General features: G+C 39.2%; 1 protein-coding gene across 2 annotated transcripts in view; it reads right to left on the bottom strand.

The window, feature by feature from the left end:
* The window catches only part of GLDC (glycine decarboxylase), a 43,710-nt gene extending 17,261 nt beyond the window's left edge, over nucleotides 1–26,449 (bottom strand). For both annotated transcript variants that reach the window (XR_007904640.1, XM_051788251.1), the window contains exons 1-14: nucleotides 26,205–26,449; nucleotides 26,034–26,112; nucleotides 16,526–16,661; nucleotides 11,631–11,795; nucleotides 8,764–8,841; nucleotides 7,917–8,064; nucleotides 7,465–7,661; nucleotides 5,266–5,362; nucleotides 4,177–4,282; nucleotides 2,976–3,115; nucleotides 2,136–2,216; nucleotides 1,482–1,579; nucleotides 913–997; nucleotides 780–821 (exon numbers count right to left, since the gene is read on the bottom strand). Coding sequence is in view for 1 of the 2 variants with exons in the window: in XM_051788251.1 (XP_051644211.1) it covers nucleotides 780–821; nucleotides 913–997; nucleotides 1,482–1,579; nucleotides 2,136–2,216; nucleotides 2,976–3,115; nucleotides 4,177–4,282; nucleotides 5,266–5,362; nucleotides 7,465–7,661; nucleotides 7,917–8,064; nucleotides 8,764–8,841; nucleotides 11,631–11,795; nucleotides 16,526–16,661; nucleotides 26,034–26,112; nucleotides 26,205–26,420 (1,668 nt within the window). In the remaining variant the exon portion in view is untranslated. The remainder of the gene's footprint in view (nucleotides 1–779; nucleotides 822–912; nucleotides 998–1,481; nucleotides 1,580–2,135; nucleotides 2,217–2,975; nucleotides 3,116–4,176; nucleotides 4,283–5,265; nucleotides 5,363–7,464; nucleotides 7,662–7,916; nucleotides 8,065–8,763; nucleotides 8,842–11,630; nucleotides 11,796–16,525; nucleotides 16,662–26,033; nucleotides 26,113–26,204) is intronic.
* Between the last annotated feature and the right edge of the window lie 727 nt (nucleotides 26,450–27,176).

Raw genomic sequence — 27,176 nt, 5'->3', positions numbered from 1 at the left:
TTTCCAGTAAACCTATTTTTAACATTCAGAATATGATTAAAAAACCTTAATTTCTCCTACTACATCACCTACCCTTTTGTAGAGCTGTAGGATCACAAGGTGAACAGAGAGGAGTTGTGTGGAATAGTATATAACATTTTGTTGCTACTAATTTTAATTAGAGGGAATATACAATACAGAAAACAGTGAAAGGAGAGAGAGAAGGCAGTGAGAAAAGGGGGACAAAGGAAACCTAGTGAAACATCAAAGTGAGAATACAACAGGGAGAGAGCAGAAGTTCATTCAGTCAAAAAGGCATTTGGTACTCAAACAGCCTGGCTGCTAACAGCTAGAAAAATGAAGATATCTGGGTACTCTTCACCATGGGGAAAAGGCAGGATATCCTAACAAATAGCAAAGTGAAAACAAAGCATGACTCAGTCAGTCCCACCTGACTGTTTTCATATTTTGGAGGATTTGATTTTAAGATTTGTAAAGCAGACAGAATTAGCTACTGCAACACTGCATAAGGGAACAGGACTGTGATATCTCATTCCAAAAATTATTTTAATTATGTTATTCAAAATGGAGTCTCTCAGTCTCCTACTGTTGTTGTACTCCTACTTGTGCTTTTCAGAACCTTTTTCCCTCGCAGAAATGGGAGAGGATGGCTAGTTACTCCAGAAACTACCTCCTCAGCCGGAGTACTAACCAAGAGCAGTCTTTACTTCTCTACAATGACCCTGGCTAGATAGTTTACTCATGTGGGTCTCAGCTGAGACAGTATTATTGCTACTTACTGCAAGTTCAGCTGAACTATTGAGCTTCATTGTGCAGGACCCCTAAAAATACAAACACACTTATCAGTATTTATTGAAATACATAAAGATGTATGTAATGACCTAATTTTTTCTCTTTTTGGTAAATACCTACCAAAGGAATCATGCTGTGAACAAGGGAAATATCTTTGTTTTCTAATCTTTTCATGTACCGCACGATATTTGTCTCAGAGTGATAGCTGGAGAATACAAAATGTAGTGAAAAGGCAAGTAGATTAGCTATACCAGCAGCTAACACAGGAAAAAACATAAATAAAACAGTAGGACTGAAGATAGCTATTAATACATAATAGAACTGGCATTTTCAGCTTGCTAATAGCAACATGGATTAAAAATGCCTATTACCATCTCAGAAATGCTATCAGTAAATATGGAATATAAGGGCTCTAGTAAGTCTGCTGATATTGCATCCTCAAATAATAGCTTGCACAATGTAGCAGATTAGTGGAAAAACATTATTCCCAATGTGACCATGAGTACTGCTCCGCTCATTTAAAATGAAAAAGATACCTAAAAATGCTACTAAATAGATTATTTCAGAGTAAGGAGAGACTATATGAATCCAGGTACAAAACTGTTCTCAACTGACTCCACTACTGCTTTTGAAAGGAGACATTTTCAGATAATACCATAAAACACCAAATACAGAGCAGTTTCACAAACCTGTTGAAAACCTGGTGTGTCAAAAATTTGGAAGTTCTCTTAAATGGGGTGCTAAGGATGCCTTTGGTTTCCTCGCCCATACCCTCGGCAATCAGCTCCTTCAACACAGAGAAACAGAGAGTTAAATACTTTCATGGAAACTTATTTTATCATAGTCAATTTCCATCAGAAGTAGCTTATACTATCAGTTTACCTGAAGATTTAGTCAGTTTTTAGGGCAAAACCCCCCAACTTTACCAGCATACATACTTGTATATATCTAGCATGACAACAGCATTATATTAAAAATATGTACAGATGTCTCAGTAGACCTCATCTTGTAAGTATTGCTGCTAATTACTAATGACATGCAACAAAAATTCTAGTGGGAAGGGAATAACTTATCACCATGTCCTAACCCTCACAAAAGAAGTAACAGCCTAAATGCAAGGTGTCCAAGCTGACTGAAAGAACTAAGTGTCACAATTAGAAAATGGCACTGCATAAATCCTTGTTATCTAACACTACCTTTTTCTTTAAGAGAGCATCTTAAATACTCAGTATTTAACTAATGGTCATCATGTAGACACCAAATCTCCCAAGGGCAGTTTTGCTTTTCATTAAACTTCTGAAACATTCAGATAATTTAAACTGTATGATCTCTTATGTACTTACAGAAGAAGACTCGCAACCAAAAATCCATAATATGTCATCTAGGTCTTTCTCATTTACAGTTTCATCAAGTGATACTCCAAGCTACGGATAAAAACGACAGTAATTGTTGTTTTTAACTCAAAGCTGTTAATTCTAAGCACAGTACATTTGTTCTGGTCAAGAAAAATATTCCAGAAACACAGGAGGAAAAAAAAAAAGGGGAAAAAATTCATCTACCCAATGATACATAAGTGTCACTTCATTTTACATAATATACATAAATTTATTTTATTTACATAAAATTTTCCTATTCCTTCCTTTACCGAGCTAAACCATCCACACTAAATGGCTCACAAGCTTTGAGACTTGTGATCTCCTTTCTAATGCTTCTAAGTGTTTTCCACTTAATAGGAAAATTGCCCATTTTGCTATGACACCCCCTCCCCCATCCCAATTTACACAACATATTACACTTGGCCAAGAGTCCTTAGTGCCTACAAAAATGTGGTTTAGATTTCAGTCTGCCTTTAAACGGTGCCACAGGACCTGAATTCTGGATGTCACCTTGTATTTCTTCATTAAGTCTCTCTACTCTACCCCTTAGTAGCATATTTGACATGAAACAATTAGATAATCTTTTTTAACAGGCATAAAATGAAAATACAATTATTATTTCTGGAAGTGCATCACTAACAAGTTCATTCTTTATATTACCTTTATAATTGATGGACATATCTGAGCAAGTTACAAGGTCTTAAATAATTTTGTTCTGTTTACCACATGTAATGATTAGAAACTTAATGAAGAAAAGGTCATACTACAAAATTTATGAATTTATCAAAGGTTTAGAAAATTGCTTACTCTGCCATCACTATAAATCCGAAAATTTATCTTTCTAAGAGCTGCCCTGTCCAAAACCTCTTTGACCGAGCATCCACATGTTATCGTCAAGGTATCGAAGAACAGATCATGATGTAGTTTATGACCAGCTCGTCTGAGACCTATGAAAAACAGATATTTAGTTCTCTACTGCTCACACAGTAACTGAATAACCACACCATCTATCTCATAAGTAAACGCTTTTACATAAAGCAAAGTATTCTCCTTGTGTAAAGATTAGTAAAATCACCAGCTTTTTAGCGAAATGTCACCGTGTATGAAATGCACCTAAATCAGACTCAGACCTAATCAATAATGAATTAATAATGAGTCTAGGCCAGATCCTTCTGATACATCAAATCTATAATACATACAGCAGCAGAGTTGGTATATAGATGGAATAAAGACAAAATCATAACACTGGAAAGAAAAGTTATATTATGTGAATGGATATTAAGTGTCATAGAGTTTGCCACAACGAAAGTTTAGAGCCTTAGTGCTTTTCACAGTCGCAAAAGGTCTTCCAACTAAACTGGCAAATAAAACATGAATATTTGTGGCAATAATCCTTTAATTCCAAACATTCCAGTTTTGAGTAGCTCCTTCTGACAGCAATGATAGTCATACCAGTGGAAAAAAACCTACCAGACCACATAGTCCGGATGCAATCATTATTTTCTGCTACAGATTCTGTGCTTTTGGTTAGCTGTTAAGCTTTGGGATTTCAGTGTTCATAGCAGCTACAATACTCCACCCAACTTAACTGAAATGTTTCTATTGCTTTACTATCATCTATTACCTTCTTTTGCTATGTTATTAATACTCTGTGCAGATTTCTGTGTGTAAACCAGAATGGTCCAGTAAGTGAAGTAGCAGCTGGCAAACGGCATTTCAACAGTATCATCTAGGCACTCGCTCTGTAGTCTCCTGCTAGTTTCCCAAGGAAACAGAAGTAATGCCTGCAAGTTCCTATCACATAGATATCTATTTCTAGGGTGTCATTATGAGAAGTACAGAAAAATATCAGCAGTGAATTTTGCATTAAAATGGGTCCCTCTCCAGCTGAGAGAACACAAATCAGCTGGCAACACCTCCCTCGCCAAAAAAAGTTTACATAGGAAGATGTATTATTTAAGAAGGGGTAATGATTTTATAACAGTTTCTGTAAACATTAAATACGTACCTTCAGCCAAGATTAGAGTAGCATTGTGTACCCGTCTTGCAATATGCCTTAATCCATCAGACCCATGGTATATACCAAACATGGCTGACATATTGGCCAGAAGAGCCTAGGATCCAAATACAGTTTAGGACATTATTATTGTTACTGTCCCTGTTAGCAAAGGTTATTTCATGCTAGTTTAGTGGAATGTTTCTTTAGCACCAGAGACAACCACATATCCTCAGCTGATGTTATAGCTGACTATGTGTTGCCAACAAAATAAAAGGAGGGAAGGGCAAAATACTTTTATGAAACTGTCAGCACTGATTATGAATTCAACGTGGTTTGAAATGTAACTGAGTTAGCAATTAACATGTGCTTAAATTTAACTACTGTAACAAAGATTTTTGAAGACTATCAAGTCCAGCCAGTCTCACAGCAACCGTTTAGTAACAGTACAAAAAAATCATGGCATATGTCATTGATACTAAGTAATTAAGCCTGTTTTAATATTAACAAACTCTCCTCAAAATTTGGAACAATATTAAGAGCATAAGCAAAGCAACGGTAGGAGCAAAAAAACGTTATGACATTGCCTGGCTGAAGGTCTGTGGAGGCATGCTGAAGATAACTATTTTGGATAATTACTCAGTTAATCACGGTGTTTTTCTCTTTTTGGTGATGTAACATATTCACATCAAATCACACAGACAAAAATATAAGTTATGACAATTTGAATGAGTTTTAGATTTTAAAAACTTATTTCTCTTGCCTTGAGTGGGAAATTTCAGATCATTGGAATTCCCTGCTATTTTATTATGAAATCTGTCTCATTTATTACACAGCACTACTCACTAGTGTTCATTGCTACAAGACAGATGGATTCATGACACTGCAAGAATTGAGGACTACAGTCTTTATTAAAGGAAACGTATACTAATACTTTCTTTTCAAGCAGATCCATTTTTCAAAGGACTCAAAACAAATGCACAACAAATCAGAATGTTTCGATGTCCTTAATTTTTCTAGCAAAAACTCCCAAAAGTAAAGCTAACTCAAACTGTGCAACTCGTTCCTTTCTAGCACTGAAAATAAGGCAGTACAAATTACCTGTGCTGTGCAGATGTTGCTGGTAGCTTTATCCCTCCTGATATGCTGCTCACGTGTTTGCAAAGCAAGTCGGTACACTTCCTTCCCACTTGCATCTCTAAGTTACAAGCAAAAATGTTGCTTCTGTTACTTTAAAATTGCAGTAATTTATGACACTGGGCTTTATGCATGCTAGCCTGAAACTGTTTATCTATCCTCAGAGACAAAAGGGTGCTGGAGAGAATAATGCATAAGTCAGGACAGCTGGGACACCAAACAGCAAGACTGAAGTCTCTGAATTTCTGTTTTCATCATGGCTGGTCAGGTAGACTATGCAGCTTAGTTTACCATCGGTCCATCTAGAAGAACTTTGACAGGGTGGAGAAGTGGGCTCACAGGAACCTCATGAAGGTCAACAAGGGAAGTGCAAAGTCCTGCACCGGCAAAGAACCCCAAGCACCAGTACATGCTGGGGGCCACCCAGCAGCTTAGCAGAAAAACCCCAGGGCTCCTGGAGGACATTAGAATAAACATGAGCCAGCTAACTGCCCAGGCGGCAAAGGAAGCAAATGGTATCCTGGGCTGCACTAGAAGTGTTGCCAACAAGAGAGGTGATCCCTGCCCTCTCTTCAGCCATGGTGAGGCTTCACCTGGAATGCTGTGTCCAGTTCTGAGCTCCTCAGTGCAAGAGCAATACAGAGGAAATGGAGAGAGTCCAGTGAAGGACCACACAGATGCCAAAGAAACTTGGCCACCTCTTCTATGAGGAAAGGCTGAGACAAGAAAAGAGTCAGGGAGGACATCACTAAAGTACATAAGTACCTGCAGGGAAGAGGCAAAGAGGATGGAACTGGACTTTTATCAGCAGTGCCCAGAGACAGGACCAACAGAAATGCACACAACCTGAAACACTGGCAGTTCCCTCTGAATATGAGGAAATGCTTTTTCACTGTAAGGATGACTAAGCACTGGCATAAGTTGCTCAGAGAAACTGAAGTCTCTTTTTGTGCAGATGTTAGACACCTGGACAACACCCTGGCCTACTGACTCTAGGTTGAGTCTGACCCAGCTTGAGCAGGGGGTTGGACCAGATGCCCTCCAGAGAAAGTGTCAATCATTCTGTGATTTTGTGATCAAAACCTTGAAAAAATTCATGGCAGAAAGATGCATTGAGGAAGTATCACAGCTTTTATCCATTTCAACTTTTTCTTTTCCAGCTTTCTTGAGATGCAGAAAGATGAAGAAAAGATATTACTATATAAATTAAATATTTCCAAGCCTTATCGACAACTGTGAATGTTTTAGTTATTTTGGTTACTGAAGTACTTCTGAATAGCTTCTGTGTCTTTCCACAGACAACTGCTTTGTATTTTAATTATTACTAGTTAGACATCTTGTCAAAATACAAGATGTCTGCATCACCACCACCAAGAATCAGAGGCAAGATTTTACACACTATTTCTCTGCTTTGTTTAAGTGAAACTAAAATTTGCACTAGATTAAGCTCCTTCTTATTTTGGAGGTTCACTGAATTTTCTACTTCTTTCCATTTGTGTTTTGTAAGACTGCACAAAAAAGGGTATAACAGTACAGAATAAGTGGAATAAGTTAGCTTGCAAAGCCTCGTGCCATCACAACGAATCCACTCTGCTTTTGGTTATCTTTTAATCCCACATTGCCACAAGCGTTACGGTTCACAGCTTCATTCCACACAAACGGAATTCTTGACGCTTGCTTCCTCAAAACTGAAAGCAACTTCTATTCTCACAGTTTTCAAGAAAAATGTGTTTGGTACAGCACCATGGTCAGCTGTTGTTCAGCACAAGATGGTCACAGTGAGGTTTATTACGGTTTCTTATGCATTATTAAAATCTCTGAGGAGAGACTTTATTGCTCTCTACAACTCCCTGAAAGGATGTTGTAGTGAGGTGAGGGTTGGTCTCTTCTCTCAAGTAACAGGATGAGAGGAAACAGCCTGAAGTTGTACCAGAGTGCTCTAGGAAAAAGGTTTTCCCAGAAAGGGTTGTAAAGCATTGGAACAGGCTGCCGAGGGAAGTGATGGTGTCATCATGGAGATATGGCGCTATGGGACATGGTTTAGTGGTGAACAAGGTGGTAGGTTGACAGTTTGACATGATGGTTTTGGAGGTCTTTTCCACCTTAAGGATTCTATGATTTCAATTTTCCCTGAAGGCACACGATGGCAAAGGGAACCCTTACCTTGTAACGCCCACCATCCTGCCTGGCATCATTCTCACTAGATTTTCCTTGACAGCAAAGAATGCCGCATGGGGTCCCCCATAGCACAGTGGCACACCAAACCTCTGGGAGTTACCCAGGACAACATCCACCCCAAACTCTCCAGGAGGCTTCAGAATACAGAGAGCCAGAAGGTCAGTAGCACAGCAGGCGAGAGTCTGAGAACAGAAGCGCACAGATCAGTCAGTTCCTTTTCTGAAGAAACAGTGTTTGCCTGGGAGTTAAATTTTTAAATATGGCTTCAAACAGTTCCATATCACTTGCACAGAGCTGAAGTGCATTGGTTGTAACGGCTGTAATGGTTATCAAGTGGATGGAGCTGAGATAGTACCTCATGTAACATTTAGTTTCTATGAATATGGCTGTTTGACACATCAGATTGTTATCAGTCAGACCAATAAAATTTACTTTACCCCATTTTGATGAGCTCTTTCAACAAGTTCGGAGAAGTCTTCAATCTTCCCTTCAGTATCCGGATACTGAAATAATACTCCACTGACATCCTTTCCACTGAAATCCATCTCATGGGGTAATTTGAGCTCAGTAATAACACCTGTATAACTGGAAACAAAAATATACAGAAGGCAACGTATTTTTACCACTTCTTACCTTGGACTGATACTTAAGAAGTTTTCATGGACTTATATATGATTTTTTTTCTTTAAATATAGAGAGTTGAGCATGCTTTGTAGCACTAAACATTGAGAAAGTTTCATGTCATGGTATATAGTACTGAAGAATAACTGTATTTGACATCGCCTTTTGAAATATGGAGCAAAGCAAAGCAGAGGATGCATAAGATACTTGATATCAACATTTTGCTGCTTTAACATGTTTGCCTTTGAGAACTAAGTCATATTTCTAGAAGATGACTACTGCAAATTGTAAACTTAAAATGGATCTAGTTTTCATTAAAAGGGAAGATTTGCTATCTAGGATAATTCATTTCCTAGTAAAAAATAAAAGACCAGACTGAATTCAACAATCAAATGTATTTGTGCAACAAATTAGGAGGAAAATTAAATATTCTCTTTTTATCATATGTTTAGTCTTTTTTTTAAACTATTTTAATTTCTTTGCAGTTGTATTTGAATGGAAAACTACAAGCAATGCCAAATGATAACAGATTTCTGCTTCTACTTTGCAAAAAAAAGCATAATCTTACAGTTCAAAAATGTTAAGTATATGGTGAACAGGCACAGATGAAAAATGATTCAATGTAAGTGAAAAGATATGGTGGAAAATGAAGAAAAATATTACTTTGCTCTGGTTTGAACCACTGCTATTGTTTGAGGGTGGCATCGAGCATCTACATAGAACTTCCTTCTTTTGTTGTGTCTGTTGAAAAAAGAAAAAAGAAGGGTTACATATCAAGAATATAGTTTCTCATGGAAATAAAATTAGCTTGTTTTCTAGAAGTGTGTTTTACTATGTTAAAAGGCAGTTGTAAATATTGGTTACTGTAACCAGATTAAGTGTAAGATTGAATGAAGGTTCTGATACATTTAAAATAAGAAAGTTCATTTCAGACACTCAAATGAGACTCATACGTGACAAAAATGAAGACTACGAAGCAAAACAAGAAGCCACTTTCAGAAGCTGTGGGAATGGGTCCACACACACACTCTTTTAAAGGAATACAACTGTGGTCTTTAATACAGATTTTCAATGTTGCCCTGGATAAATAAACATGAGCCATCAAAGTAGTTAAATGGAGACTGAGAAGACATGGTATCTCTGACTACAGCAGTGGGGTTGGAACCAGATGATCTTTAAGGTCCCTTCCAACCCAAACCATTCTATGATTCTGTGATAAGACAATTCTGTGATAAGACAATTCCGTACTTTTCTCTGGTAAACACAATTTTGTGTCAGACTGAGGCTTTGAACAAGTGAATAGCTACAAAACAGTATCTGCTGCATAACCTGCTTTCTGACACACAGCGCTACAGTGGTCTTCAATCATTCTCATGTTTCATGTCATTTGCAGGTCTCTTTCAAATGCCCCTACAACAAACATCCTTGAAAGTAGATTTGGATATACCAGTAGCAACTTCACTTTTGTCAACTTAGGAACAACTTTTTAAACACTAATGGAAAAAGACAATGCACATCTTCAATTTTCATGGACACAAGAGATTCATGCCAGAGTCTGTTAGACTATGTGATAAAAGGTCCTCTGCACTCCCCTCAGATGCAATGGCAGGTGAGGGAACCCAAACAACACCCCGTTCCTACTGCTCCCAGGCCCTTTACAGGGGATGTCAGCCCAAATGAGACCCATCTCCGCAAGCGCAGAGGAGCAAAGAGGCTGCAAGACAGGTGGGAACTCTTAATTATTTAATTAACCCAAACAGACACACCCTCTGGGTGCCACCTCCCACCTGGGGATGCATGAGAGAACATTTTGGGATTGCAAGGGCTTACTATGAGATGTTTAGAGGAAAAAGAACAGAGCCAAGTGATTTTGGGAGCAACAAGTGTAACAAAATAGGAGTAAGGGGATAAACTAGGCCAGTCTCATACAAATATGGTGTGGCTGATGCACTTGCACCCAACCTGTGCAGTCTGTCTCTCTTCTTGTTTTAACAATCAGCCTTTCTGATTCTTTTCATGAGTGAGGGGACTCTGTACTCTGTGTGTGTGTCTTTCTGTCTGTCTGTCTGGGTGACAGCAAATGGAATAGTCAGACCAAGGAGGATCCACATGTCCATAACAAAGCAACTGAAGTACCAGTAGCTGGGCTGGTACCACAGGCAGAGTAAGTACACTCTTTGCAGTATGTCCATGTGTTTCTTGTAGCAGGGAGCCCAGAGCTGGGCACAGCACTGCAGGGTGTGGACTCACCAGGATGAGGAGAGGGAGGGATCCCTCCCCAGCCTTCTAGCAGCACTCCTCCTGCTGATGCAGCCCAGGAGACTATTGGCCTTTTTGCCAACACTGCTGAATTGTGTTCAATATGATATCTCACAGGACACCCAAAGGCCATTCCAGTAAAGCTGCCTTCCAGCCTGCCGGCCCCCATCATGTATCCCATATGCCTGGGGCTGTTCCTCCACAGGTGCAGGACTTTGCACTTCCTCTTGTTGAGCTTCACAAGGTCCCTGTCACCCTCACAAGGTTCCGTTTTATCCAGCCTCTCAAGGCCCCTCTGGATGGCACCACGACCCACTAGTGTATCAGCTGATCCTCTCAGTTCTGCATCATCAGCAGGTTTGCTGAGGATACAGTCTGTGCCATCATCCACATCACTGATTGGACCCAGTGTTGCCCCTGGGGTATGCCATTAATTACTGTCCTCCACCTAGAATTCATGTCACTGATCACCACCCTCTGGGCCCAGACATTCAAGTTTTCAATCCACCTCATTCCCACCTCACCCAGCCATAATTTTCAGTTTCTCTTTGGGGATTTAAGGGAGACCATCAAAGTAGACCATACTCACTGCTCTCCCCTCCCAAGCCAGCCATTTTATTGTAGAAAGTTATCAGATCGGTTAAACACGAATTCCCACTGTGCTAATTCATGCTTGTGATTCCTGATCACCTTCTTGTCCTTCACATGCCTGGAAATTGTTTCCAGGACCAGCACTTGTTCCATCATCACTGATTAATCGAGGTGAGGCTGGCCTGACTGGTAGTTCCCTGCATCCTCATTGCTGCCCTTCCTGAAGACAGGAATGACATCTGCTTTCCTCCATTGCTGAGGCACCTCTCCCAGTCGTTCAGAGACAATCAAGAGTGGCCTTGTACTGATACCAGGAGGCTCCCTCAGCGGCCATGGGTGCATCACATCAAGACCCTATGTATGTCCGGTTTGCTTAAGTGTTCTCTAACCTGACCCTCCTCCAACAAGGATAAGTCTTCCTTGCTCTAGCCTTCCTTCTGTCCTTTCTCTGGTCATTAGGTTTCTTAAGGCCTTAGATGTCTGAGTTAAACATTTACATCAACTCTGAGAACTTCTCTGGGGGTTTGGCAACATTATAGTTATACAGTGATCTGCTCACAGTGAAAAGGCCACACTCAACTTCAGCCCATTCACCTATTCATTCCTACACATGGACAGATGCCTTCAAATTCCAAAATTACTTCCCACTGTTGATTTAACCATATATTTAAACATAGTACCTGTGACATAACTGCATAGCTTCTGCAGCTGCTGTCCCCTCATCCAGCAAAGATGCATTAGCCACATCCATTCCTGTGATATCACACACCATAGTCTGGTAATTTAGCAGGCTTTCCAGCCTGCCCTGGGATACCTCAGGTTGGTAAGGAGTATACTGGGTAACCCTGTAAGAAAATAAGTCTGAGTTTGGGTCTAGGAAAATAAGTGTGTAACAGAATTATGCCAATATATAACTGCACTATGTCATAGGAAAAACAAACAGTAAAATGTAATTCAGTAACATGAAAGCTTGTTAGAAAAAACCAACCTTTTTCTGTTGTTCTGTTTTGTTCTGTTGTTAAAAAACAACTGTTATTTTTAGACAACTGTAATTTTTTACTGTCCTGGAAGCCCGAGAGTAGTTTATCTTCTAGTGTTGAATTGGCTTTTTACAGGAGAATAATTTCATCTCTCCATTTTGAAAAGAGAGTACTTTTGAAACAGAGGTGTGAGGGCATCATGGAGAAGGGATAGAGTAAGTAGGCGTCGACTGTGGGAGAACTGAATCAACAATATCCAAAAGAGAATGCTTTATGCAATCATATCTAGGTATGACACAATCTTTCAACACTGTTTCTGAAGCCTTTTACTAGTCATATTTTCCCCACTCTTCTGGGAAGAAAGACACTTGGCATTTCACGGAATCAAGCTCAGAAATGTGCAACTTCTTGTGAAATGACAGTTTCCATATATCTTAGTGGAGGGAAGTGAGACTGATGTAAGTTTTATCTGTTTTCACTTGGCAAACAGAACAGTAGTGACAAAATAAGCAAATCCTTTGAAAACACAGGAATCAAAGGGAAATGCTTCATTGAAACAGTCCAGAAAACAAAGCAGCATGGGTCCAGGGATGAAAGGCAAGAACAGAGGTCAGACTCTCCTCTCACTGCTGGAAATTTGGTCACTGGATTCCACAGTGGTTTGGGACAGACTTTATGCCAGATCGAATTTAGGGTAGCAGCCAGAAACAAGTGGTAAGTGGGAACACTTATGGCCTCTATTTTCTAGCAGTGGAAGAAGACAGCAGTTTTTTTCCTTAAAAGGCCGGTAGCGAGCCTAGACTTTCAAAAAATGTTTATAAGTTAAGGTATAAGCTTTAAAGAAGCTCAAATCATGTAAAGTCAATAGAAGGTGAATAACAAGGATTTTTAAAGAACAAGGTGGTATAGAGCAAGATGAGAGCAGCAACAAAATAGTAAGGTGAGACAGAAGGTAGAAAAAAGACCTGAAGAGAATGCAAAAGCTAGAAGGCCATATTCAGTATGTGATTTCAAAGTGTAATACGGGATGTACATGTACTTACTGTCTATTTAAATTATACATCTGCTCAAAATATTCACATATACTATTCAGTACAGTGACAGAAAGCAACAGCTATGTATTAAATACATAAGCATTGATGATTTTCCCCAAAACTGCAGGTTTTTTCTCTTTTTTAGCCAACTCTAACACTAAACTAATTATCATCATATGACTGCATAGTTCACAAATGAGACCATGTCCTAGGTTTCATGCAACATTGCTAATCCCAACAGTATTTTTTTTTTCTTCACAGCTGCTAAGTCCAGTGTTAAGTTTGTCAGATAAACTTTCAGTTTGGCAGTATTAAGATTCACTTTCTGAATAGTCCCTGCCCACTCAGTTCTCACCAAAAAGAGTTATTCCAAACACCTTTGCATGCACAATGACTTTTGCTGCTTAAAAAAAGAAAGAAACTCCTCTGGAGTTGAGGTTAACAATAGTGCTTTCTCATTTTACTTCACCTAAGGGTCATATTTTGTATTATAACTTGTAGGAGGAACTAGAATTAAGACTAATAAGAGTAAAAGCATTGAGCTTAGTTGAAATACATTAGAGAAATTCTACTCCACATAGTTGGGAAAGTACACTATATTACAAAATAGCATTAATGAGGCTTCATGATTTTGATGTGGTGGTTTTGAATGGTAAATACAGTTGAAGTAAAACCAATCAATTTCAGGAAAATAGAAAAAATTCAATCAAGAAATCTTGATTTCCAGTATTGCCACAAATTACAGTGCATGAAGCTTATTTCAACTGGTAAAGACACCATTTTAACATAAAACCACTTACTTAAACACTTACTTTAAGGTTTTTTGGCATTTTCTAAGCATCTCTATCTTTTATATATTCTACATCTCCACAATTTCTTCAAACAAAATATCTGGCTTTAGTCTGCATTCTGACTTCTGCTTGATTCTATACTACATGGTAAATGACTTTTTAAAGTAATTTAAAAGCAAACTCTTTTAAAGTAATTATTGCACACTGTGCAGTAATTTTCAGAATGTAATGCATAAGTGCTGAGTGTTACTAGCTAATAAGTTTAATAATTTACACTACAGATCTGAGTACTGCAGGCATGAGGTATTTTATTCTTACATATTTAATGTCTAGGGACAAAGGAATCAAACGAGCTGTACTTTGGAGACCTCTGCATCATGCTCCATTGTAGGTATTAGTGTGACTTCAAAGGCCTTCTTGATTTGCAAGGTCTGATAGGTATTTTTATCCACTTCAGCCCCAAAAATAAATACTACACTGGTGTGACCTATATGTTAATAAAAACTCTATATGTAGTTGATTTCTGAAACCAAATATTTTCACATCTTCAGTTATTCATATATTCATGGCAGAGCACAGAATTAATTTGGTATGCTACTAGGGAAAGAACTCAGCACATCAACTGTGAAAAAACGTAATTATTACGTTAATGGGGGGCTGGGAAGATGATTAAGGGTAAAATTAGAGAAAACTGGGAAGTTATATTCACATTCCAACAGAAATTAGAAGTGGACAGAGATATAAATCATTGTCCAAATCCTTAAAAAAGTTAAAATTCCAAGTTAAATGTGTTGAGTGTACTCTTAACAGAATTGGATATTTGGGAAGACTTCTGTGGTAACTAACCTTATAAAAAACCCAGTATGGTTCAGTAGTCTCATTTTCAGCTGAAAATACATTTGGTTCTAAAGTTTTCTCCTGAAATCTACTCCTTTGCTTCCTACCTTCTCCTAGCAAGTCCAAGTGTCCTAAATACTGTGAAGTCATTCACTTTTGTGTTAACAGACTTCTAGGAACAATCTTTCATAAACTTATTTTGTTTACCAATGCAAGCCTTGTTCTAACAAATGCCAAGCAACAGAAACTACAAGTTATGTGAGAGAGATAGATCAGAAACAAGTCTGAGCTTGCAGCATTTTCCTTGGAGCTCCAAAGTGAAGTGTGCCAGCATGGAAAGTGTTACACATCCAGCAGATGTAAGGAGAGGTCTGACTTCTTAAACAGCTTCCATAAAGCCTCTGTAGTTGCTTTTGCACATATGCACACACACATATACGCCTTTCCCCAATAAACATTTTAGCCTTCACTTTTGCCATCTAACAGTTTAGCTTTTATCCATCTAGTTTTACTTTACAGTACCCTGCAAGAACAGATATGTGGACAGACTCTCCCAGTTGTTTCATTAACACTATATCATTTTTTAGGATTTAAAAATAAGCAGTTAATTTTGTTCCACTTAGTTTTTAAGTGTTCTTATCTTTGCCTCTATCGGTTAATAACTTGTTTTGTGGTACTGTATTGAAATATTTAGTTTGTATATGTTGCAAAAAGTAAGTGAGAATAAAGCTAAATAAAGCTTTGTATAGATGTACTGCATAGGTTCCTTGAGTCCAAACAGTGCAACTTTTTTACCAGTTCAAAAATGTGCAATGCAAATAGAGCAAACAAATTAAAAAATAAATAGACTTAGAGGCCTACAGATCTGTAGACACATTTATGGCAACCCAAGGTATAAAAAATTATATAACGTCTAAGTAACAATGGATTTTTACACTGACTAATATAATCTTTTGATTGGTTGTTTTTTCTTGTTTGGTTTTCTGAATACATATATAAACTTTAAATACTGCTTTTATTAAAATAAAAATCATCCAGTAATAAAGATGATAGTTATCATTTTAATACAGTACAAAAAAAGGATCTTACTGACTAGTGATAGGTGAACTTGTAAACTTAATGAGAAAATACAGGGTTATCAGTGACATTCAGTCTGCTGGAAAGTGAGATTCCACATTAGATTTAGCTTTTCCTGTTGCACCATTTTTGAGTTACAGTCCTTCAAAAACTGAAATCTCAACTGGGTGATCAGTTGTAATGTCAACAGCAGCAAGTACAGTATTCTCAGCCTCTTCATAAATGAATGATCATTTTATGATAGTTTTAGTACTGCTCCTGTTCATCAGTGAATTATTTGATCAGACAAGAACTCACTTGATGGAAACATATTCAAACATTTGAAGGTCTCTGGTTTAAAATAAGATAAATCAAGAAAGAAATACCAGGAGAACAGCCTTTAGAATTTTCAAGGTTTCTTACTTCCTCATAAGAAAATCATGAACAGAGTATTGCACAGTGTTTAACTACCTTCACCCAAATTGCATATACCAGTGGAGGAGGAAGCTGTTTTAAATTTAGGCACAAGTTAGAAAAGAATTACTTTTGTTTAGGAGTTATGTCTGTATGCTTCCTTAAAGCAAACAAATATTCTTCTGTTAGTTCATAATAAACAGGAGCTGTGAATATAAGTCACAAAATCAGTAACATTTTACAAAAAAAATGCATCTTCAAAAGTCAAAAGTATTATTTTTTCTTTCTAGCTTCAGCATGAACACCATAGTTTTGACACAGTAGGATACACATTGTTAGCAAATACATGAAAGCCTTAGTGAAAAAAACAGGTCTGGGGTATGTTTATCTACACCCATTCATAAGACAAACTTCAAATGTGTATTTAAACACATATATTCAACAAGAAAATGTGGTACTTTACCATCCTGCATTCTCCAACAAATTCCGTGCAATGGGCTGGGGCACTGAGCAGTTGTAATAACCCATGCCTATGTAAGACCGCCATATCTTGTTCTTGCTTGCAATATTGTACAGAGTTTCAAGGACTTCGTTTTCACCTAATTGAAAAGAAATTATGTCAGAATATTACAGCTACACATAACACTAACAGTTTTTAACTGAAATGTCTTGTACCCCAGTGTAAAAAATATGCAACATTGGTGATGTGAGTATAAACAGTAGCAGAATAAAGGGCAGCCCAAAATCAGGAAAGATAAAATAGTAAGGTGGTGAAACATTCTGGGAAAGTTAAAATTCTGACAAAATTCTGGATAATGCAACAACTGAATAATAACAGGGTTTCAGCCAACGTGGAAAGAATAGAGAGAGAAAGAGCTGCAGGCAAAAGGCTTATAAAGTCTTTCTTGTGCTAACACAATGTACATTTGACCCAGAAGAGACCCATCTTGCATATGCATTAGAATTTACCTCAGCAGGCACTTTTTCTTAGCTAAACCTTGCAGAAGTGACACTGGATGAAGCCATAGCCATCCATAACTGTGATTTAGTGTTTCTAATAGAGTCATATTTACACAAACTGGGCTCACACCAAGCACCCAGGAATAATTTCTTTGTATTAAAAAACTTTATGTACTCACATTTTCCCTAAATAGCTGATAGAACAGTTCTTTTAATTCAATTTTAATATGCTTCGCCAGTTTATTAAAAAAAAAAAAAGTGTTAAGAGTATTTGTAGCTTAAGAAATTCTACATGAGATTAACTTTTAAATGAGCCTGCCAATCTAGTTTGAAGAGATTACACAATGATTTTGAAGTGTTGAGAAGGAAGGCATTTTCACTCCCTCCTTCCCCCAGCCATAGTTTACTCTTTGGTCTTGCTTCTACATACTTCTCAGTGTCCTGAAGGCTGTGCAAAAATCACATTGAGTCAACCTAGTCCTAGCAGTCAACAAATAATGCTACCAAACATTTGCCAAAGGGCTGTATCTACAAAATATATTAGTAGCTGAGGATGCAGAAAGATGGTCAGTAGATTTTCTTAGGATCACACAGACAGGCAAGTCTGACAAACCTAACAGACTGGGGTGGAATTGTACAGCAATCCTCCTAGGTGAGGGGAGCAGATCTTTTTTCTTCCTCATCCCACTCTGACCCCAGACTGCTGCATCAGAGCAGTTACACCAAGTTCTGTTCATTCTGCACTTCAACTGGGAAAACAGACTTTGTAATACAAGGCTACAAATCATGAAAAGTAGAATAGCTTGGACCCTGGATGCCTCAAAACCCATTTTCTCTCTGTAAGTTACACTAGCAAGAGGGATCAAGTCAAAACAGTTAATTCTCTGGAATGTGATGGCAAATAATTATTAGGTTTTGAATTAATTTCTAGTGCAGTCATGAATAAGGATATTAAACTTTAGCTCTGATTTCCAAACTTGTTTATATCTTTTACTCAAATTGCTACTGTTGCATTCCATGTATAAAGATTTTTTTCAAAAATCTGGTTTTCAATTTATTTCTTCCACAGTCACGTTACACCTCTCACAGTTATTTTTTTACTGGTGTTCAGTTCTCATTTCAAAGTTAATTTCTTCTCTGCCTTTTACTCAGTGTTAACCATCAGATCTAATGTATAAAGACTGGTCGTTAATTTCAGTAAACTGCAATTTTTTTTCTGGAGACTCAAGCATTATATGCTTATAGGCTTGAAGTCAGCAATGTCCAGGGCAAAATCTCTAAAGCGTAGTGAAAAGCTCCACTCTTCAATAATCTTCCCACACAGTTTATACCAGACAGATGCACTTGTTTGGTTTTTTTTAAGTGAGAGTTTAACACTGTAGAGACCTTCCTCTACCACTTGCAAACCCGAAGTTTAATGAAAGACAGTTTGGTTGCAGTTTCAGAGGAAGGTTTCTATTCTTGCATAATTCAAACATCAATGATTTCTCGAAAATAGTAATGAACTTCCAAACGCGGTTGAAGGCAGAAGTTGGCTATCATTTAACTTGCTCAGTCTCACACACAAAAATGCACTGAGTGCGATTTCTGTAGTAAACACATACCACAAATACTGTACAATATGCCCGATAGCATTTTCTTTGTTCGCCCAGCTAGGTGTTTCTTCTAGAGTCATTTCTCAGCAACTGTAGTGAACAACCACTATGTGCAGCCACTTAGCTTGTGCTGGAGATCTCTGAAATAAACCTGCTTCCAAACTGATTGAAGGCACAAAGCCAAAAGCCTTGCAAGACTGCAGGCAGCTTAGGTAGTAATTATGCTTAAGAGTAGAATCACATCCCACCAAGAATATCTGCACTGAAGATTCTAACACTAAACAGATTTTTAATTATTACATTTTAATGAGCTACCTGGGAAGACATTTACACAACTAATTTTAATCAGGGTGGTAAAATGCTGGAGGGCACGCTCTCCTCACTCCTGCTTCACCTCACTTACCCTGCTCCTTTGGTCACTATGAAGGCAATGGCAGCAGTACAGCTCAAATATTCATCTCCCACACTTGGCATGCCTCTTTAAAGAGACCTGGGATGAAGACTGCCTTGAAGTACTTCATCACAGTATGTTCATCACAAGAAGTTCATAAGTAACTGCACTCCTGAGCAGGGAAAGTCAACAGCCCCTGATTTATCTGTACAGGCTGGCTTACCTATGACCTAACATAAGTCCATGTAGATTTCATTAATTCAGTGTTTGCTTTATGCTGATAGGGCTCTGGATTCAAGCAGAAGTGATGTAGGCACAGGTGAGAGAAATGTGTGTTGGAGTCCTAAGACCAGCGAACAAGGCGATGAAACCATTCTTAGGAGTATGCCCTGCACCAACAGGAGGGGCTGGAAGAGATGCAGCCAGGCTCTTCACAGCCGTGCATGCACAGCAGGAGTGTGAGAGGCTCAGGCTGGAGATAAGGAGAGCTGGGCCCATGAGGACAGCCCAGCGGTGGAGCTGGGCCTCCCTCCTTGGGAGTTTCCTGTTCTGACTGGGTAAAGCCCTGAGCAGCCTGGGCTGAGCCCACAGCCGAGCCTGCTGACCCGGGTCCCCACCGGCCTGAACAGGACCCTGTGTCTCTGTCAGTAGCCTTATTTCCCACTCCATCAAGCCTAAGTTTCCTAAGTGTATTCCTGTAAAGTTATTTTTGCAAAGTGTCTAACTCTTTATTGATCACTTCGTAAATAACTAACGCTAATATCAAGGCAGATGAATGCAAACCACAAGAAGTGGTCTTACGCATGCTTAAAATTAATTTTAAAATTCATAATGAAATTGCTAAGTTTCCATTTTTGTCCACAAGTCTGTCATGAAACCCAAAAAATTACAGACTTTTTCTGCTATATAAAGTATATAACTTGGAGCATATGTAGTGGAAATGGTGTATTATTGTAAATAATTTATTCATTTCTTTAAAACTAAAACATATGAAGAGCAGGATTTCTACTAATTTCAAGATATATGGTTCAAAAAAACCCACAGCTTGAGAGATTTTGGATTGTGTTACTGATTTCTTTTTTTTTTTTTAATTCTTCCCAGAAATGGGTGAAATTAAGAAGCAATATGTAAAATGGGGAAATCAAACAGAAAGAAAAATTTACTACACTTAAATAACAGTTGGACCCTGGCCATCACACTCAGCTGTTTGTTTCCAGTTTTCTGAGACTAAACGGTTGATGTGCCTTTATCATGAATTCATTTTTTGGCTGCACAACAAAAATTCTTTAAGAACCTTATTCAGCAAAAAATAAAATTGCCAGCTAGGTTGCTGCAGTTGATCTTTATTCCCCTCATTAACTGATTAAAATTATGATCAAAGACAATATTCAGAATAAAGTATTGATCCTGCAATACTGCTATCTTGTAACTGGAGAAAATTTAGTGAGAGTCCCAGCAGTAGTTCTGTGAGGACATTTTCAGATTGCTAAGTCTAAAGGTAGTAAAGGTAAAATATATCACAAAATAGTAGGAGGGCTTAAATTATCAGATCATAAAATGATAACACTTATTGCTGCTAGTGTTTTTGTGGTTAGCACAGTAGAGTTGCCTTGATCTTTTGAGATACCTGCAAAATAATAAGGTACCAGAGAAAGAGAGAGAGTTCAAGTTGTATTACTTAAACCTCACAACACAAAAGGGAGGTGACTATTTGTATGATATAATTTTATTCACTTTATGTCAGATCTCAAAAATAAAAATCTAACTTCCGAGATCAAGGAAGCAAGATCTTCAGAACAGCTGATATAAGAAAAAGGGGATTAATTTATTTCTCTTGCTTTAATAATTAATTTGATCTCCATTTAAAAAAAAATAATCAGATTATATTAAAGCAAATGAGTTCCAAAGAACTGTCAGACACATAATAATGCTGTAGGACAGCATAAGGATAGTGCCTGTTCCAAGTGCTGTGTCCATCCAGCAACTACAAGATATGGGCAAAAAGCCAACAGCATCTGTTGCCCTGCCTCTTCCTCCTGCTTTCACTCAGGCTACCTGCACTCACCCAGCCAGTCTGGACAGCAGAAGCAACCTGAGGATGCCCCGAGGAGCAGAAAGCATGGATGAGCTGAGAGCCAGCAAGATGCCTGCCTTTCTCTGTTCTACTCCCGGGGCCTGCTGCCTTTCAAAAGAGCAGCAGCCTGGAAGTGTCATGAGGAGGAGCAACATGAGAAGAGTAAAGTACCAATGGTGGCAATGCAGATTGCTGCACTACCTGTGGCAACACTCTGCAGGCGGTAACAACTACCCCTGCTACGGTTATCTGAAGCTACGGTGTGGATTCCAGTAGCAAGGAATCTGAAACGACTAAATCGGCTCTAAAAATCTGACTGACATTAGCAAATGATTACAAAATCACCCATAATTAATTTTTAATTAGCATTTTAAATCTAAAATCCTAGTTAAAGTAGATTTGACTACATAAAAAGTAGTTAAATTTGAAAATACAAATAATTTTATTACAATATGACTGCTTCTGAGCAGTATTGCTTCTAATAACACTTAAACTGGAGACCAAATTGCATTCCTACACAGATTTTAGAAACTTATGTTTATAAATCCTAAAATTTGAGAATGTAACTGGGAATATTTGGGAAAAGAAAACATGGCAGAGTTTATAGATGCCTTTTTTAATTAAAACTTTTTAAAAATTCAAATCCTGAAATAAAAAGCAGAAATACATAATGTGCACAAAGTAAGCCAACCCATAACATAAGGATGGACACACAACGGCAACACTGTAGGGATAACTACGACTGATAAAGACAGTAGGTTTGTAGGGATAAAATAAAGAGGATTACACTTACATAAAATAATCTGTTCTTTTACTTCAAATGGGTCAATCACTACATATGTGCTAAAGCTTAAAGAAAAGCTTACTTACTGTAAAGTGGGAAAAAAGCTCTGTAATACCAGCTGATCACAATTAAGTATCAAACAGACATATACCCTTGTTGTAAATATTGATTGAACAGAAATTACACGCCAAAATTACATTTTTCCTCAACTATACCTGCAGAAAAATCTAACTGTAAAACAGCTCCTCTTCCAGAATCAAGCTGAGGTACAGGACCGCAATTTACTATTAGTGGAAATCAGATATTGTGCTGTTTCACCTCTACTGGCTTTCAGTGGCATGTTCAGGTGATTTTACAATACTGTCAGTGGCCTCATGGCAGCAGACATTTTTAAAACAGCTCTTTTCTGGTCAGAAAATGGACATAGATGGTTCTGTCATATTACATACTGAACAAAGCATTTCATTTCAGAAATCTCTTACCACAACAAACATTCTTTCTCTCCTTCATCATTGACCATGCCAACACAGGGAAAAAATCTGCCAATACAGGAACACTAATAATTATTGCAAAAGAATTTCTAGTGTAGATGCACTTGTACCAGCAAAACCCAGCATTTACCAGAATGGCTACTTCTTTCATATATAAACAAAACAAATCACATAATTATTTACATTAGAAAAGACCTCTAAGATCATCAAGTCCAACTTTTGACAGATCACCACATTGTCAACTAGACCACAGCACTAAGTCATGTCCAGTTGTTTCCTGAACAATTCCAGGGATGATGACTCCACCACCTCCCTGGGTAGCTCCATCCAATGCTTAACAACACTTCCAGTGAAAAATTTCTTCCTAATGTCCAATTTGAACCTCCCCTGGTACAACCTGAGGCCATTTACTCTCATTGTGTCACTAGTTGCCTAGAAGAGACTGACTCCCACCTGTCCTACAATCTCCTTTCAGGTACTTGTAGAGAGTGATAAGGTCTTCCTCAAGCCTCGGCCCACCGATTCAGCCTGTTCAGCTCCCACTGCAGAGTATTCCTACCCTGAGGAAATGTCCACTTAAGGTTAGAGGCTTTCTCTCTTGGCATATTATGTCCTTCAGGGAAGTAATGAAGCTTGATTGTTCCACTGAAGAGTAGGTCTGTGCTAAAATGTCTCAGAAGGACAACACAGGTACAAAATAATTGTGCTTCTACTGTGTTCAGAGGTTTTATTTATCAGCAGTGGAATATGCAATGCCATTTTAAACAGCTCTTTAATACAAGCTGCATCCACAGGAGCCTCTTTCTTCTTTTTTTTACTGCTATTCCATACACCCAGTCAACTGATTTTCAGTCTTTTAGACAACTTATGTTACACTACCAATGGAAGGATCTGTAATACAATCTTCCGTATTGACAGACCTGATCAAAATTTGAAGATATGCCTATATATCAAACTTACACATCAAATATACACACTTGAGATGAGGTCTAAAACTATAAAATTTGCCAAAACCCCCAAAAATTGCAGAGACCTATGATACTCACCTGGGTGTACTTTTCATGGTGTGTGCATGGTTTTCTTGGACTGCACGTCTAGTCCTATCTGTAAGCACTGACTTCACTGTCAAGGACTGACTTCAATGAGACTTCAGTGTAAGCTTAGTTGTGTTTGTTAGTACAAAGGAGCAGCTCTAGAACAGCTGATTTGTTCAGCTGCACTCTATCTTGTGAAGTCACTATTTTTTTAATTCAAGTTATACAGACCAGTGGAAATATATTTTTACACCACTTGGAAATACTGTATTACAAATTTTATAAATGTCACTGAATGACATGTTCTGCATTGTCTTGTCCTGTTCTTTCATTTTATGTGTGAGTTTAGGGGACAGTGGAGCAAAATTATCTTCATACAGATAAAAAGATGTTTAAAATAGAATACAGTTTTTTGTGATATTCCCAATTTTGCTATTTCCCTCTAATACAAGGGATATGATAGAGAAATAATGATGCACCGTACTCACACAAGAAATCTCACCCTGATGAGTGGACAATGTTCTCTCTAATGACACATTAATGAGGAAGCAAGTTTCACTCAGACTTGTGTCCTGGGCACAAGATGTTCAATGTGACATTGCACAACTTTAAGCTGAGGCTTTTAACTTTTCTTTTGCAAGCTGTGGAGTTTTCTGCCACCAATGCAGTGGAAAACCAGTGATAAACAATGACACAATAATTATAAAAGACAGTTCAGCACATTGGCTGCAGAAGAAAAAAGCAGTAGTGTGCTGAAAAAAGTTTTCTGTACCTCATGCAAGCATCTCTTTTGAAAATTCTCTGTTGCATGCTGTGCAATGTGAGACTGCATCACGGTCACATTCTTTCAAAGCTTACTCTAAGGGGACAAGAACAGCATAGCAAGTGGAGCAAAATGCCAGTGAACTAAATACACTGTTAGTTAATGAGGTCCTGTTGCACAGTGAGAGCTTGCATACAACAGAATAGCAACTAATGCACAGATACCTAGAAGACATCCACTTCAAAACTGTTATGCAAATCAGCATTAGAGCACTGCATCAAGATTTTGACTTAGGTTGACATCACTGGTTTAGTTTTCCATAATGTATAACTATTTTAATGCCCAACTCAACTGTATCTTTTTTATGTTTATTTTGGTAATGTACAATTTCATAAGAGTACCACATTAATTAATAATAAAAAAAAAATTAACAAGAAGAAAGCTTTTTAAGACATAATTATTAGCCACTAGCTGCATTTAATCCCTCCTTCGGACCTAAAAACATAATAACCTAGAAAGTTCTTTTCTTTGAGTATTGGTGAAAATCACTTGTCAATCATGAAGTACCTTAAAATACATCAATCATAGGAAAATATGCCAAGCAATACTTTCAGCAGTTATAAAGACAGAAGAAGGTGATTAAATTCCGCTTCTCTACCCAGCCTCTCCCCATTTTAATAAGATGGGAAGTTATGAAAAAATAAAATTCCATTGTACTAATAAAGCATTTTAGAAGTAGAAACTTTCAGTCCCTATTGAACCCCTTCTGGCTAGAATCTGTCTTTTCAGGGTCTAGTATTCCTGGCTGTTCATTGTGGCACTGCCTCTCGCTTGTGATGTCATCTCGGAGTAACCAGATTGAACTGGCCGGGAACCTCACCAGAGCTGCAGGCCTGAAGTTTACACTCGAATTACAGCACACAGATGAGCAATGAGAAAATGCCAGAGAGAGGGATCAAATTTTCTACAAATCAGACAAAGGATCTTCACACAAAAATGAAGTTAATACTGAAGTAATTGATTCCTCTTTCTGAATGGTCACTGAGCTTTGTCAGTTTTAGTGGAATTGTTTAGCAAGGGGGATTCTTAAGCGTTTCTTTCACTTATGGGATTTCCAGCATGATGTTCACAGATATCTCTCAAGATTGCAGTTATGAGGTAGAAATTCTGTGCTGTGCATGCTAACTTTTAAAAACATTAATATCTAAAAGCTCATCAAATCACGTCAAGTTTTCTACAGCAATTTACTAAATTATTGTAGTGGCACAATAGCTGGATCAAATGTTTTGTATTCTTCCAGTTTACTCATAACCCTCAATCAGATGGACTCAAAATGTGTCTACTGTGTGTCCATCATATGGAGACACGGGTTTTTAGTGTTATTAAAATATGCAGGTTATTGCTGGCGGGGGAAGAATAACAGATCCTGCAGATACAGGATACTTACAAAAGACAGTGGACCATTAGAAGCTACAGTCCACACTAAGGGGGCACTAGTCACACCCTTCCCTCGGCGTCAGGCTCTTGAGACAAAGTGAAGTCCCTGTAGCACTTGAGCTCCAAAACAGGCTTTTGGGCAATCCCTATCTGCTACATGCATTTTCCTACTGATTTCCAGCAGGAGAGCAATACATGCAGCTGCCGAATTACTCTACCGAGTTGGTCGGCGAAGACTAAAGTGTCGGCGATGGTGATGCTACACTTATTTAAGTCTTATTCACTTCAGCGGGAAGATCTGCTCGCTACATATCTCAGCAGGGACACCGGGGGGGAAAAGGAGTGTGCACCCCAAGCCCCCATCCTCGGCCTCTGGCGGCCGGAAGGGGCCGCGGGAGTGCGGGGGGGCTCAGGGAGCACCCCGGGCCATGCGGTCACTTACAGACGTGGTCATCCATCCTCAGCGGCCTCCGGAGGCGGATGCTGGCCGGGATGGTTTTGTCCATCAGCTCCTCGACACTCTGCAAAGAGGCGACGGCACGCCGTGGTTAGCTCGGCACAGCCCGAGCAGCAGTGCTCCAGCCACGCCGCCCCCGCCCCGCACGGCGCCTACCTGCACCCCGACGGTCCGCAGCATCTCTCGCTTCTCCTGCTCCCGCGGCCCGATGTGCCGCTGGGAGAAGTCATCGTGCCGCGGCAAGAGCTGCTCGATGCACCGCGCCGCCTCGCCGCCGCCCCAGCGCCGCTGCCCCGCCGCCGCCGCCCCCCGCAGGTGCCTCGGCGCCCCGCGGGCCGCCAGCCGCCCCCAGAAGCGCCCGCAGCTCTGCATGGCCCCGCCGCGCAGCCCCCCCGGCGCCGGGCACTGCACTTGTGTGCGGGGGGCGGTGCGGAGCGTCCCCGCCGCCGGCGCCAATGGGGCCCAGGGGCGGTGCCGCGCTCGCCCCGCCCCGCCACCACCTGCCCGCCCGCCCCGCCGGCCCTGACCCCCGCCGCACCGGGACCGCCGCACCGGGACCGCCGCCCAGCATCCCTGCGCACACCCCGGGGGACATTTTCTCAGGAAGGAGGGTTCCCGTCCGTAAGAGGCTTGATCGAACACGAGAAAAAGGTTTCTGTGTTTCTGCAGCAGAGCGTGTACTTGCTTTCGGGTGGCGAGCTTGAGAAGCAACACATGTCACTGTCCACCACTGCTACTGCTGTGTGTCGGTGTGTGCGTGTCTGTGAACTTTAGTACTTGTGGTGATGTTAGTCTTAGGGAGCAGAGAGGTAACTGCTACCTGCTTTCTCCCCTCTTTCAGTTCTGTGTCTCTGAGGATATCAGCAGAATTGCAAAGTTGTATCTTTGTTTATAAACAGAACCAAGTATAGCCACGTTGAGGACATGTATTTGCATCAACGTTTAAATAGAATAAGAATGGAAGAAAAAAATATTCCCAAGACACATGTTGGTTTCATCTTAATTGTATCACAGATGTGCTGTCTGTCTTCTGAATTCAGGGAGATAACTGCTCACTACTTCTGAACCTAAAACTAAATTTACTTTGCACCAAAGATCACTGACTCATGCAAGCTCTCTACTCTTGTA

The sequence above is a fragment of the Manacus candei genome, unplaced genomic scaffold (genome assembly GCF_025592945.1).
Source record: "Manacus candei isolate 608988 ecotype Guabito, Panama unplaced genomic scaffold, ASM2559294v1 h1tg000024l, whole genome shotgun sequence".
Classification (NCBI taxonomy): Eukaryota; Metazoa; Chordata; class Aves; order Passeriformes; family Pipridae; genus Manacus; species Manacus candei.
The sequence above is the reverse complement of the archived record's forward strand: the minus strand, read 5'-3'. Positions and strand labels throughout refer to the sequence as shown.